Source organism: Choristoneura fumiferana, chromosome 6 (genome assembly GCF_025370935.1).
Source record: "Choristoneura fumiferana chromosome 6, NRCan_CFum_1, whole genome shotgun sequence".
Lineage (NCBI taxonomy): Eukaryota > Metazoa > Arthropoda > Insecta > Lepidoptera > Tortricidae > Choristoneura > Choristoneura fumiferana.
Genome location: NC_133477.1, coordinates 894,803 through 907,319, shown reverse-complemented (window position 1 = coordinate 907,319; position 12,517 = coordinate 894,803). Strand labels below are relative to the sequence as shown.

The 12,517-nt window shown below is 42.5% G+C and overlaps 2 protein-coding genes across 5 annotated transcripts; one reads left to right on the top strand and one right to left on the bottom strand.

Moving 5' to 3' along the window:
- Positions 1 to 4,349: 4,349 nt before the first annotated feature.
- Positions 4,350 to 6,585, top strand: LOC141428789 (uncharacterized). Its single transcript, XM_074088803.1, has 4 exons — positions 4,350 to 4,545; positions 4,934 to 5,077; positions 5,209 to 5,440; positions 5,689 to 6,585. Exons 1-4 carry the CDS (start codon positions 4,525 to 4,527, stop codon positions 5,853 to 5,855), a joined length of 564 nt encoding a protein of 187 aa, XP_073944904.1. The 5' UTR covers positions 4,350 to 4,524; the 3' UTR covers positions 5,856 to 6,585.
- A 1,228-nt stretch (positions 6,586 to 7,813) lies between these two features.
- Positions 7,814 to 9,006, bottom strand: mRpS33 (mitochondrial ribosomal protein S33). Of its 4 annotated transcripts, none has more exons than XM_074088808.1 (2): positions 8,929 to 9,006; positions 7,814 to 8,721 (listed from the first exon to the last, which is right to left on the bottom strand). In XM_074088808.1, the coding sequence occupies exon 2, from the start codon at positions 8,717 to 8,719 to the stop codon at positions 8,369 to 8,371; it is 351 nt and encodes a 116-aa protein (XP_073944909.1). In that variant the 5' UTR covers positions 8,720 to 8,721; positions 8,929 to 9,006; the 3' UTR covers positions 7,814 to 8,368. The 4 variants fall into 4 exon arrangements, with proteins under 4 accessions (XP_073944909.1, XP_073944907.1, XP_073944908.1 ...); XM_074088806.1 differs by having other exon boundaries at positions 8,920 to 8,995; XM_074088807.1 differs by having other exon boundaries at positions 8,914 to 8,977.
- Positions 9,007 to 12,517: the final 3,511 nt, after the last annotated feature.

Below are 12,517 nucleotides of genomic sequence, written 5' to 3'. Positions count from 1 at the left end.
ATATTTTTATAATACCGACTCTACTTCACGGAATTTAAATGTCACTGGCGCGCCGCGCGTGGCGCTGGTGAGCCACTTGATTACTACAAAATAATGTGACAGGTGTTCCCTCTCACATAGTCTGCAGATTCGAAATGTTGTGTTGTGTATCCCACGCCGTGTACAAAGACTCGGCTCACAGCATTTAAAGCTAAACTGAATTAGTGAGAGGAAACATTTGCACTCTCGGTTTGGAACTACCATGTATATACAATTAGTATAGTCGACGAACTAGATAGAGTGATAAAGGAATCGACTGTACAATGATACTGAACTCGGACTTGTAATTCACAAACTAAACTGTAAAGAACAGACCTAAGCGTTAATAGAAGATTTAAAATGTTTACTCAGCTTTTGTGGTAACGTACAGGTCGGTCGGTTGCATTGTTAAATATAAATAAAATTAAATGTTATACTAATAACTGCAAGGTTAGTTGTTCTAGCGCACCTCTGGCGCCAATACAGAACACAATGTTTTAGACCATCGCGGCCATTTGCTAATTTTATGATTTAAATTCAGGTTTCGTTCCGCGTACCTTGATTTTAGAGAAGCTCGATATTTCGGCAGAGATGCACGCGCCATGATCACAGTCGTCGTTAGCCGTCTAGGTACCTCTAGGTACGCGGAATAAAACCCGAATTTAAATCAGAAAATACAAATAAGTATAATAAAAATGGTAAAGTTCTGATACTTTATATTTTTATTTTAATCGTGTGTTGGCCGGCGGTGCGCTATTAAAACCATAACAACCGCTTGTCGATTCGATTGGCACAGCTAGCCCAGTCGTCTCTGTCTCCTTTTCCAAAGAGAGGAGTAGGACAGAGATGGACTACTGATAGTTAATTGTCTACTAACGTTGTTAGCTTGTGTGGCATCGGCCCTCGACGCGCGCTGACTGTTGGACGCTAGACATGATGTAAAGTCGAAACAAATTCACAATTAACGTTTTTACTCGGAACTAAGAGCACACCCGGAACTTAATAACCAAAATTTACTTCTACGTTTCCGCCAACTACACGAGGTTAATATTGATTATATTTAAATTGTGATTAAATCCCGGATGTGCTATTAACAATGAGATTTATAGTTAGTTAATTTCATGGGTAAAGCTTGGACAAACGCGTCGGAGCAATTTCCTGTGTGATTAGCGGTCGTTGCGCTTCCACCGAATAAGGAGACACGCCACAGACAGACTTGTTCCAATTTAAACTTTAACGCACACCCGTAAGGTCGAAAGTTAAACAGCCGAGTGGATGTAAGTCGGTTCGGGCGCTCCTCACTTGTACATATTACTACTTATGCATCTTGCCGAATAAAATGCACTAAGCGTAGTGAAGTCGATGTGTTGGTCTGTCGCCGTTCTAACGAAGCGCAAGCCACGCCCTTCTTTATGTAACTACACAGAAACTAACCTAAATTAAATACCTACTATTTGAAGAACTCAAAACATTTATATGTTTCGTTGCAAGAGTTGAAGGAAACCTTGTATCGTGTAAAGAGAATTTGCAATGTACCGGAAACGACATGGGGACTCGCAAGCGATAAGTTATTGTCAAATGCGTGGCCCGAAAAGGATGAGACTGTGAGGCTGGTGCGACGAGGCAGGGGCAGGATCATTCGTTGAGTGTTTTATTGGTGTTTTATTGTAAGTTTTAAGGGTCGCACCAGCCCTGGGCCTGAGGGGACACCGGGGGGCCGTGCCGGCAGCTCTCTCGCACGCGCTGGCTCGTCCACTAGTGCGAGAGAGAGGCACGCCGCCCCGGATGTGACGCGGTGTTTCGAACTAAGCTAGGTATGTAATCGTTTGTGAGTGTGCTACTTCATATACCGATAAGTAAAGTACATTATATAACTAAGTAAGTGCGGTATTTAGCATGTACGGAAGCAGCACGACCACGCAGCTGGTTAAGTGTAGGTGTCGGCGCGCGGCCCGCGGGATATTTACCAAGATTCGGTTATAAAAATACAAATTAGCTCCTTCTGAGCCGAGACTATCCCCGTCCCATAGCACCGGACGTGTGGTTCTGAACCTGGGGTTGGTTATCCCCAAAGGAGTAAACACTTTCATGTCGTCGGACACAAAAGCACTGCACATGTTTTAACTGCAAATGGCAACTGATAACTTCTACGATTTTTAGGGGTAAATTCTAGAACAAGGATAGGAACCACTGCTCTAAATGGACTTCATTCGCAATCGCAAAATCATTGCTGCTTCGGCAGACAAACGTATTTTTGATCCGTTTAATTGCAGTCATGATACGGAATCAATTATTTATAATTGACTCCAATAAAAGACCTGTAGGCTGTGGTAAGAATTGTGTGGCTGGAGCTTTCTTGGCCATCAATTATGATGATGAGATTATGTGCTAAGGTCTTAATTAAGACTTTAGCACATAATCAAATAAGAGCGAGTACACTCTTAATAGATCAAGATACGATTGATCTGTTGAACGTTGATTACGCGAGCGAAGTTTATTTAGACTTGGGAATATAAGTCTGCCAAAACGTTAGGATTGATTGGGCAGCTAAAAAAGTCGGTGTCGCGGGCCGCGCGCCGCGTAGGTAGGTTAAGCGCATTGCAGGCTGGCCGGGCGGCGGCGGGAGGCGCAACTAGATGTATAGTTATTTTCTTATAATAAATAAGCTTTAATGAGTGATTCGCGGTTGCGGCCCCCTCCCCTCCGCGCCGTTCGACGAACAGACGCCGTGTACTCAGACAGACATTTTTCATTTTTCCAGAGATGTGATAATAGCGTAATTATTATTGATAATAAATACGAATAATGTACTACGGCTGGCGAGTTTTCTACTTCCGCTTCGCTTAAGGGTTCTAGTGTTTCATAATTAAAACGGTCGACACGGGACAGCGAACGCGCCGTGTCCTAATGTCTCAAATCCACACGTGTAGTCTAAAAATTAAAACTGTTTTATGAAATTGTAATTCACAGATGAAAATGTATCTAAGGGCGCGGTGGTTTGAGTTGGTGTCCCGGGTCGGGCGGCTGTACCGGCTTCGGTTGTGTCCTCACCGCGATAGTCTGTTGGGCACGCTTCTGCGCCCGCGCCGGCGCCGCGCGACCACAAACGAGCCCGCCACTTATCCTCAACGGATCTAGTAAATGCAGCATTTTCAATGAAAATTCTTGGACGGTATCCTCTTGTCACTGTTGTTTGAACGTTAATCGGTCAGAAACACTGCTCATAACGTTACCCGTCTAGGAATTCGCATTTAAAATAGCAGAAGCTCGTGTCAAAAATGTCTAGAGCCAAATAGCTCTAGAAGTTTTTGAGCGATGTTTTACAACTAGCGGTTGCGTATGTGGCTGTAGCCCGCTGGCTTGTTTACCGCGTGTCGGCGCCGGCGCCGGGTCCTTGTCGAAGTAATTTTACGCAACAATTTATTTCCTGACGAAAGATTTTGTAATCGAATAAATGATGGCTATTTTTTCTGTTGTTTTATTCAGTCTATTCCAAATATTTCTAAGCCCCAAATAAATATTATTTCAGTTGTAAGCTCAGTCAATAGATATATACATAGGTATATATATATAGGCATCTGTTCGATACCTTTTCTACGGTAAAACCTTGGATTTTAATGGAATTTAGCAACAGCAATGTTAACAGATTGAAAAATAAGAGGGGTAGGTATGTACTCCAATTCTTCTGCACCAATTAATACTGTACAATACGGTATTGGACTATTTTGTATATGTTTTATAAATTAAAACTACACAATGCCTGTTATCGAATAGAGAAATAATTTTTAAGCTACCTTTACAAATAACAAAGTTATAAAGGTTTGAAATTCAAGATTAGACAGAGAAAGACATAGTGGCATGTGACGTCACACGCCAGTACCGCCATACTTGCTGCATAGAGAAAAGCGTTTGAGAAAGAGAGGTATATAGATTTTTCAAAAAATCACTATAAATCCAATTTTCGACCGATTTAAATTTTCTCTTCGCTAACACTATCTGTTTATCTATATTTTCATAATAATATTAAGATATGGCAAAATCAGGAGTTGTCAAATACCGTATTGTAAGAGTTCACTGGCCGAAGTAGACTCAAGTGGAAATCAACATCAAAGGCACAGATATAAAGTTGTGAGGGTTTCACCAGATAATTGACGCACTACTAGAGCTTTTCTTAAACAACTTAAAGCCGATTTCCCTCGACAGACTAATACCAGAGTACCTACCAGTAGCATCGAGTAGGTAAACATTCATCTGGCAACCTGCACAGGACAGCCGTCGGACGCAAAACCAACAAATATACACTGTGTTCGAAGCTCATCCGCTGGCAAATACTCAACCTCCTTCTGTCAACAAACACTGTCCGCAAACAAAACATTGACAAGTTCAACCATGTCACTGTAGCTGACATTAACATCTATTGCTTTTCTCCGCGCCCACGGAGCTGTGAGTTTGGCGAATCAGGCGCTGACAAAGTGGCTGGACTGCCAGCTCGGAAGTCGGTTAGTGATGCTTGGATGGCGGTTTAAGGTAGGTCACATTTGTATCATTTTAGCGATCCATATCACGGCGCTTAGCACCGACGAAGACCTGTATCAGGACCGTTAGTTTGGATTTGAGCAGAGCAAAGTATCCAACGGCCCACTGGCCAAGTGGCCCGCGAAGGGATTTAATCCCGCCTGCCGAAGTACCTTAGAAATAACTAATTGGCCCGCAATAATTATTATTTTGACCGTCCTGGTAAAATTCTGGCCTGGCCCTCTAAAATATTTGTAAAATTTTGGTCCCCCATGAAGAAAGCTTAACAAAAGATACAACATGCTAGTGTGCGTGTAAAGCCGTCGAGCAGTTGAGGTTCGCGTGCAACCCCAATGAGCCACAAGCACGCGGATTTGCTCGTACGTGTGTCGCGTTGTAGATGCGGGTGTGGTGGTGCGTGGCGCTGTGCGTGTGTGCGCGCGCGGCGCGGCCCGGCCCCGGCCCCGGCCCCGGCCCCGCCGGCGGGGGCCTCACGCCCGCGCAGCCCCGCGACGGGGACCTCACGCCCGAGGTCATCCAACAGGTGACTATCTATTTGATCACGCTACAGCACAGCGTAGGTCTATAAATGGCTCTTTTTTGGGTGAAGCCAGACGTACGTAATTTTCGCGTTTAATCGCAGTGCGTGTTAAACCTCATCGTTGTTATTATCAGGCGATCGAGATGGAGATGGAAGATGCGTCGGAGCAGGACCCGATGCTGGTGGCGCTGCGGGGCGCGGGGCGCACGCGGGCGGCGCTGTGCGGGCGCGGGCGGGGCTGCGCGGGCGCGCTGTGGGGGCGCCGCTGGCTGCTGACGCGCGCCTCGTGCGCCGCCGCGCTCCAGCCGCGACACGCCGCCGTGCTGCCGCACCGCGGAGTGGCCAGCTGCCGGCCCGACGCGCCAGGTGCGTCGCCCCAAGTCCTGTGTCACTACTAGTGGCGCCCATAACAACTCGATTCCCATCGGGTTGCCAACATTTTTTTAACGACACGTGTTTCAGTGATGACGTATTAAAGCACTGGATAGAACCGGCGCTGACAGCCAGTCTGGTGTTAAACTATCTACAGTCTCTTAAACTTACGCGCGTATGTTTATATTTCACTTGTTATCAAATAATAAAATGTGTGCGACAATTTAGTTGTTTTCTGGCAGAGTCTGGCGGGATCCCCGTGCTGGCGCGCTTCGTGCACCCGCAGTATTCGGGCGCGGAGAGCGCGGCGGGCGGCGCCCACGACGCGGCGCTGCTGCTGCTGGCGGCGCCGGCGCCGGTGCCGCCGCACACCAACCACTCGCGCGCGCTGCTGCTCGTGCCCGAGTAAATAATACCGCCCGTTCCTGTAGGGCTACTACGAAATTCGAATTTCATAGTTCATATGGTACCGACCCGCTGACGCTAATACAGGGCGTTTCAAGACTATGGGACATCAAGGGAAAGTACCTGAAATATCGTAGATAGGATATTTTGCTGAAAGAAGACTTTGTTGTTTTTAAAAGTTAGTCATTCTGCATTTAAAGATTTTCTAAGAATTACTTTCTTCGTCTGGGAATCGCACATACTTAAATATGAAAAAAATAATTTCACGTTGTTCCTTTCTTTTGATGTTACTTAGGAAGAATTTTTATTTTCATATTCCAATTCGGTTCGATTCCCTGACAAAGAAAGTAATTCTTAGAAAATCTTTAAATTGAATTACTAACTTTTGAAAATAACATAGTCTTCTTTCAGCAAAATCCTATCTACGATATTTCAGGTACTTTCCCTTGATATCCTATAGTCTTAATTGGGAGACCCTGTATATTTCAGACGAGAGTGGCCGAGATTTCGATTTACGCATTTTGTAGTAGCCCCACTGACCCTACCTTCGTATCTTGCCGTCCCGCTGACGCTAATTTTATTTAATACGAGAGTGAGAGGGACGGTACGATACCACTTCGATTTTTGAATTTCGTGCTCCTCAGTGGCGTTCTTGGTTGTAAAAAATCGTTTTCGCCATTTTGTCAACGGAACCGTAACCGCCGCGTCCCCGGGCAGGCTGGAGCGCTGGCTGCAGTACGTGCCGGCGGTGCTGCCTGCGTCGTGGGACCGTCCGCCGGCGCGCGCGCGCGGCGCCGACGTGGCCCGACTGCGGCTGACCAGCTCGCCGCTGCGGCTGCTGGCCGCCGCCGTGCTGCTGCCCGCGGCCGCGCTGCTGCTGCTGTTCGCGCTGGCGCTGCGCCTGCCGCCCTCCCCGCCCGCGCCCCCCTACGGCCTGCTGGACCCCGACGCGCTCGAGCACGCGCAGCCGCCGCCCCACCACGACGACAAGCCCGACGCGCCGCTCGACTCGCCCACGGCTGAACGTCTGGCTTTCCTCTAACGCGCGGCGACCGCGGATAAAACGACCCCAAATTCAAACGGAGGGGACGGCGTTTAACCTCTTCACCGCCACGAAACAAACGAAGTGACGTGCTCTGTGGGCCACAGAAAAACCGGCGACAAATCAACTTGATTTTTAATTCCATTGCAGAAGGATTCATTTCGAGTTGAATGTTGGTCATGTATAGATGGCCGTGGCGCGTAAGGTATTCCATTAGCTGTCCCGACTGGAGGACTGGCGGTGAGGAGGTTAACCAAGAACCGGTTCGCGCCGCACGATGCATGAAGCTGCCGCAACTCTTGTGACGCCGGTCCACCTGATGCGACGCTGAGTCTTCGCTTCGTGGTCACTCGCAAACCTGTCTCCCCCGACAATTATCTGTTTTTCGAGCGATACGGCTTCCCATGGCAACTTCAACTTACTGTGCAGGCACTGCTTGCGATTCCAATGGGATAAAGAAGAGTGTGATTTTACTATTGTCTTTTTTGTGAATGAATATTGAACTAGCATTGTTTTGTTATAGTTTGTTTTTCTTCAATAATGGTGAATAAATAATATCAGATTTTAGTTAATATCACATAAGGAGCAATATGGTTTATTTAAGGTACAGTGAGTATTTTATGCAACTTTGTAATCTTGACCATGAATTACACAATGTTTCAAATATTTGTGATTTTTAATAATTAAACCCTTCATCAGAAATTCTTTTCAGTTGCAATACTCGTAAATCAAAATAGACCCCTGAAGCAAAAAGTGGGGTGTTATAAGCTTGACCGCTTTGTGTATCTGTGTTTGTGGCATCCCCCTATCATAGTTCCCAAACAGATGGATTGAGGTGGTTCTTATAGTTTCATTAAATCACTTTCATAAAGACCATCACTGCCTGGAAGAATTTAGCCAAAACGAATGAAATGCAAACATCAATGGTAAAATTATTTACTCACTTTTCAAAGAAAACTGATAACATTAACATCATGTCGCCTTATTTATATTTATACAGCAGTGTATTACTAAAATGATTTAATTTATTTAAAACTATCTAACAGAAGTCACCACAGCTCTTAAGTTTTGTTCATAAAACTTTCCTATAAATAAGCCAGGTCTACATTTGTATCATTTATGAAAATAAAACTATCAATGAAGGTGTACTTGTTTTGCTGATAAAAGTACCCAAATTATTTTGTTACAGTCACCAGCATTAATATCTGCCACAGCGGAGCATGCAAAAATATCCAACACATCCTTCCGGCCCTAGGAATAGTTGTATCTGATATTTATGCACACTTGTTGTGTCAGATATTGGTGCTGGTGATTGTACATACCATTATTTTGCCATTACTGTGATAGAACACATAATGTTTGATGCAAGGCCTGATTTTGATATACTAAAATGATACAAAAGTAGAGCTTTAGGCATTGTAGAGCCAGTTGTCCAATCTAGTATCATGCTAACTGGTCCACACACTAGACAGCACTCAGTCCTTTTTGTCAGCGTCGAGCTTCCGCCGCCACACCTTGACCTTCCCCCTCAGCTCGCGCAGCCTCTTCATCTCGTCCTTGAAGTCCTGGTGCTCGTCGCGGAACAGCCCGTACTCGCGCAGCCGCAGCATCAGCGCGTGCGTCTCCACGTGCCGCGGATAGTAATGCACCACTTCTTCGTTGCTGTGCGTCGGCCTCGCGGAGAACATCTTCACCACTTTCATGGATTTAGCATTCGTGGGGATGGCTACCTCCCCGAAGATACGATTCGACAGCCGCTTCATCCTCGTAGCGTAGTTGCTCGACGCTTTGATTAGCTGTGCGTATTTCACGTAATTTGTAGCCATTTCTAAAAAAAAAGATTATTTTCAGTTAAGATCGAATACGTTTACTAGACTGGGCAGAGTGTGTTAGAAATACTCATATTTTAGTTGATTGTCACAGTTTGATGACAATTATGAACAAGTAAGCAGTATTTTTAAAGAAAAAACGCTAAAAACACTAAATAATACCTATTTTTAAATTATAAAATAAAAATAACCTCAACCTCACTCACTATTTTCTTTCTATTTCGATCAGTTCAGAAATGCAAACTGTCACTCAAGTGCAAAACTTGAGAAAATAAATACCAAACGAAAAAACGGCTCTAATATGTCAAAGTTTTGACAGGAAACATGCTCCTCTAGCCAAATTACTGTAATTGTATACAACTCGAGTTAAATGTGCAGGTAATTAAGAACTTTAATTAAAAGAATTACAGTCTTGTTTCAAACTGAAAGTCTTTCTATTGTCTGGTAAAACAAAGTAATGAGAAGATAAATACGAATACAGACTACGAATATTATGCTTGCTATTGAATGAAAAACAAGCAAGGGATTGATCGAATAGCTAATAAAAGAGGAACAATAATATAAATACGCGATTGTAAGTTTATTATCTCGTGCCTTGTTATGTTTCATGTTGATAATATTGTAAATAAATGCTGACAACACCATTTAAACTGTTTCTAATATTTCATACTGCTTTATGTAAACATAAATATTATATTAAATATTATATCCTGCTGATTTTATTAACTAACAGCCTGCTAACTACGTTTCCATGTGGGGGCGGAACACCGGAAGGTGATGATAAAGACTGTAAGCTTAATTCTATTACTTACTAATACACAAGTCCTTGTGATTAAGTACAAGTGAGAAACATTTTTATGAAACACCTTCATTCAATTGTGGGCGTATTTAATACTTACAGCAGCTACAGTTGAGCCAGAATGTTAATGTTGCTTGGGCCTCGTTGGTTTTCTTTGATTTTCTGAATATTCAAATGAGAAAGAAAAGGAAACTTATGTTTTTTTTTTAGTTGGGGATAACATAGCAAACTAGTTATTTATTTATTTATTAAAGCCATAAAATTAGTTTAAGTATATTATTGTCATTTTGTGAGTGAATTGTTGAATAATAAAGTCAATTTCAGACTTCGCCACCCAGATAAACATTAATTAAGTAATTGCTTCATTTTCTTTCAATCCATGGTATGTTGCATTTTGTGTTCAGACATGAAAATGGCCAAAAAATTATCTATCTCATTCCTTCAGCTCTTTTAATTTAGTAAATTGATAAATATTTCTGCTACAAATCATACATACAGTACCTATCTATGGTGCTATAATTTAGGAAGGAAATATTTATGATAGATATCATCTAAGTACTCTACTCAGTAATCACAATGGCTAACTGAAAGAGATCCCTTATAAGATTTCTCTATGTAAACTGTTATTTTTATGTGTTTTATGTGCAATAAAGATTCATAAAAATACAAATATATTACTTGAATTACCTCTACAATCAGTTCAGCTACATTCTATATATTTCAGGGAAAGATGGCGACTCAGTGGATCTCAAAGCTGAGACTGGTGTTGTTTGTGCTGGTGCTGGCTCTGTACATCTACGTGCTGGTCTTCCTCAAGACTGCATACTCCCGTAGCAAGCGTCTTGATGCTATTGATGAATTGGTAAGATACATTGATTTATGTGGTAATTAGACTTATTTACTTTGGAACCTGCGAAGCAATTCAATAGTGCGTGTGAAGTTCCCAATCCGCACTGGGCCCGCGTGGGAACTATAGCCCAAGCCCTCTTGTTCTGAGAGGAGGCCTGTGCCCAGCAGTGGGACGTATATAGGCTGGGATGATGATGATGACTTTGGGATGTAAGACTGTATTATCATTACACATTCAGCACCAAGAACTCAAGTTGTGTTATTTATTCATACACAAAAGTGACTTTGGGTGCCCTGGGGCGTTGCGGCGCCTTCCCAGAGCCGCGAGATTATATGTATGCATAGGTCAAGGCAAAATAATTACAATCTGTAACTGTAAAAGAAATTGCAGTATTGATAAGATTCGGAACCCCTGATGTAGAAATAGTATTGGATGACGCTGTAGTTTCATCAGCCAGCAACTAGAAGGATTTTGGGTTGAGTAGAAAGAATGGTTTTTCCTACTCAGAATCAAGAGCACAATCGATTCCGATATAAAAATATCCCCAAAAAAAAGTCAGTTTTGCGACGTTTTTTTCATACACTTAGTATGGGCGTGACAAGACTATAAAATTTAGTATGAAAAAATGTGGTCATTTTTTTTAAACGATTGGAATCGATTGTGCTCTTGATTCTGAGTAGGAAAAACCATATTTTTTCCAAAAACTACTCCTTTAACTAAACTTTTTGAAAACGACCAATTAACTAAATGTAGACAAACTTCAGCTGCCAGATTTGGTACCTTCAAGGATTTTAATCATTTGAGGTAATTATCTGTCATTGTAATACAAACTAGACTAATGTATTTCAATACAGAAATTTAAATGTTCAGATAGTTTCAATATTTAAGACACCAATAGACATTGTTTTGTGTATGTAGTTAATCACCTACTAAACCTTTTAAGTATTAGAGTCAATGTGATTCACAGGCGATCAAGAATGAGAAGCTGATCAAGCATGTCCACGGCTTGGACGACCAGCTGGGCGCGCGCGCAGAGCGGCTGCAGGATCTATACGAGGATTACTGATGCAGCACCACCCACCACCCACCAACCACCAACCACCACCTTAACGCGTCTAAATAAGGCTCAAGAATGTCCGCAGACTTATGTGCCTACACTACAAGTTAATGTATGTACAGGTGTAGTGAAAAAAGTTTTTACACAGGTCAAGTCAAAATCAGTCTTATGCCAATGTCATAAAGACTGACATGGAAAAACTTTTCTCACTTGAAATATATAGCTTATTATATTACCTCCTCTGCTACCACACGTGCACGACCGCTAAGGCTATGCGTCACGTATGCAAGGTGTTTTAAGATTGAATCAGTTTGATTGTAACACCTGTATTTAGGATTTGTTTGTGGTTGACAAATGTTTTCCATATGTTGATCATGTTCAGTGTAGGTACCGAAAATTACGATGAAAAATCTTTATAGGAGTGTCGAGTATTCCATACATCCCAACCGCTTTCTGAAATATTCTGCAATTATTTTATTTAAGACATTACCAAATAAGTTACCAACAAGTTAGCTTTAAGTTTCGATAATTTTAGTCCACAATTAAATATAGTTATTTTTAATTCTGGAACAAACAAGTTTCTGTCATAGCATGAGTATGATCACTTGATTAGTCTTCGAGTTTATCATATTTAGAGACACCTAGATGCTTATTTTGTGTTACTTTATCTACCAGTACACCCATATCGTAAACCCTCTATAGTGCGTTCAAAAACCGGAAGTTCTGACCAGCATAAAAATAAACTGTTTTGTTATAATTGTTTTGCTACCTACTTAAATTATTTCATAATATCGTCGATTTCCAAGTCGATATTATTATTACATTTAAAATTTGGAACATCTCACTCGGATGGGCGGCTGCCCTCACCGCACGCCCCTGTTTTATTATGGTGGGGGTACATTTCATTACAGGGTTAAAGGATTCCCCCTATATGGTTTTCTGACGCGCTTGAGTAAAACGCAAAATCCCCGCTTGGGCTCCCCTACTATAGCGTCCCAGCGAACGTCGTGCTTTAAAAAAAACCATAATCCTTTTTATTTATTTCTAAAAATGAAGTGGTTTCATGATAAGAGATTGGGGGGATGTGTG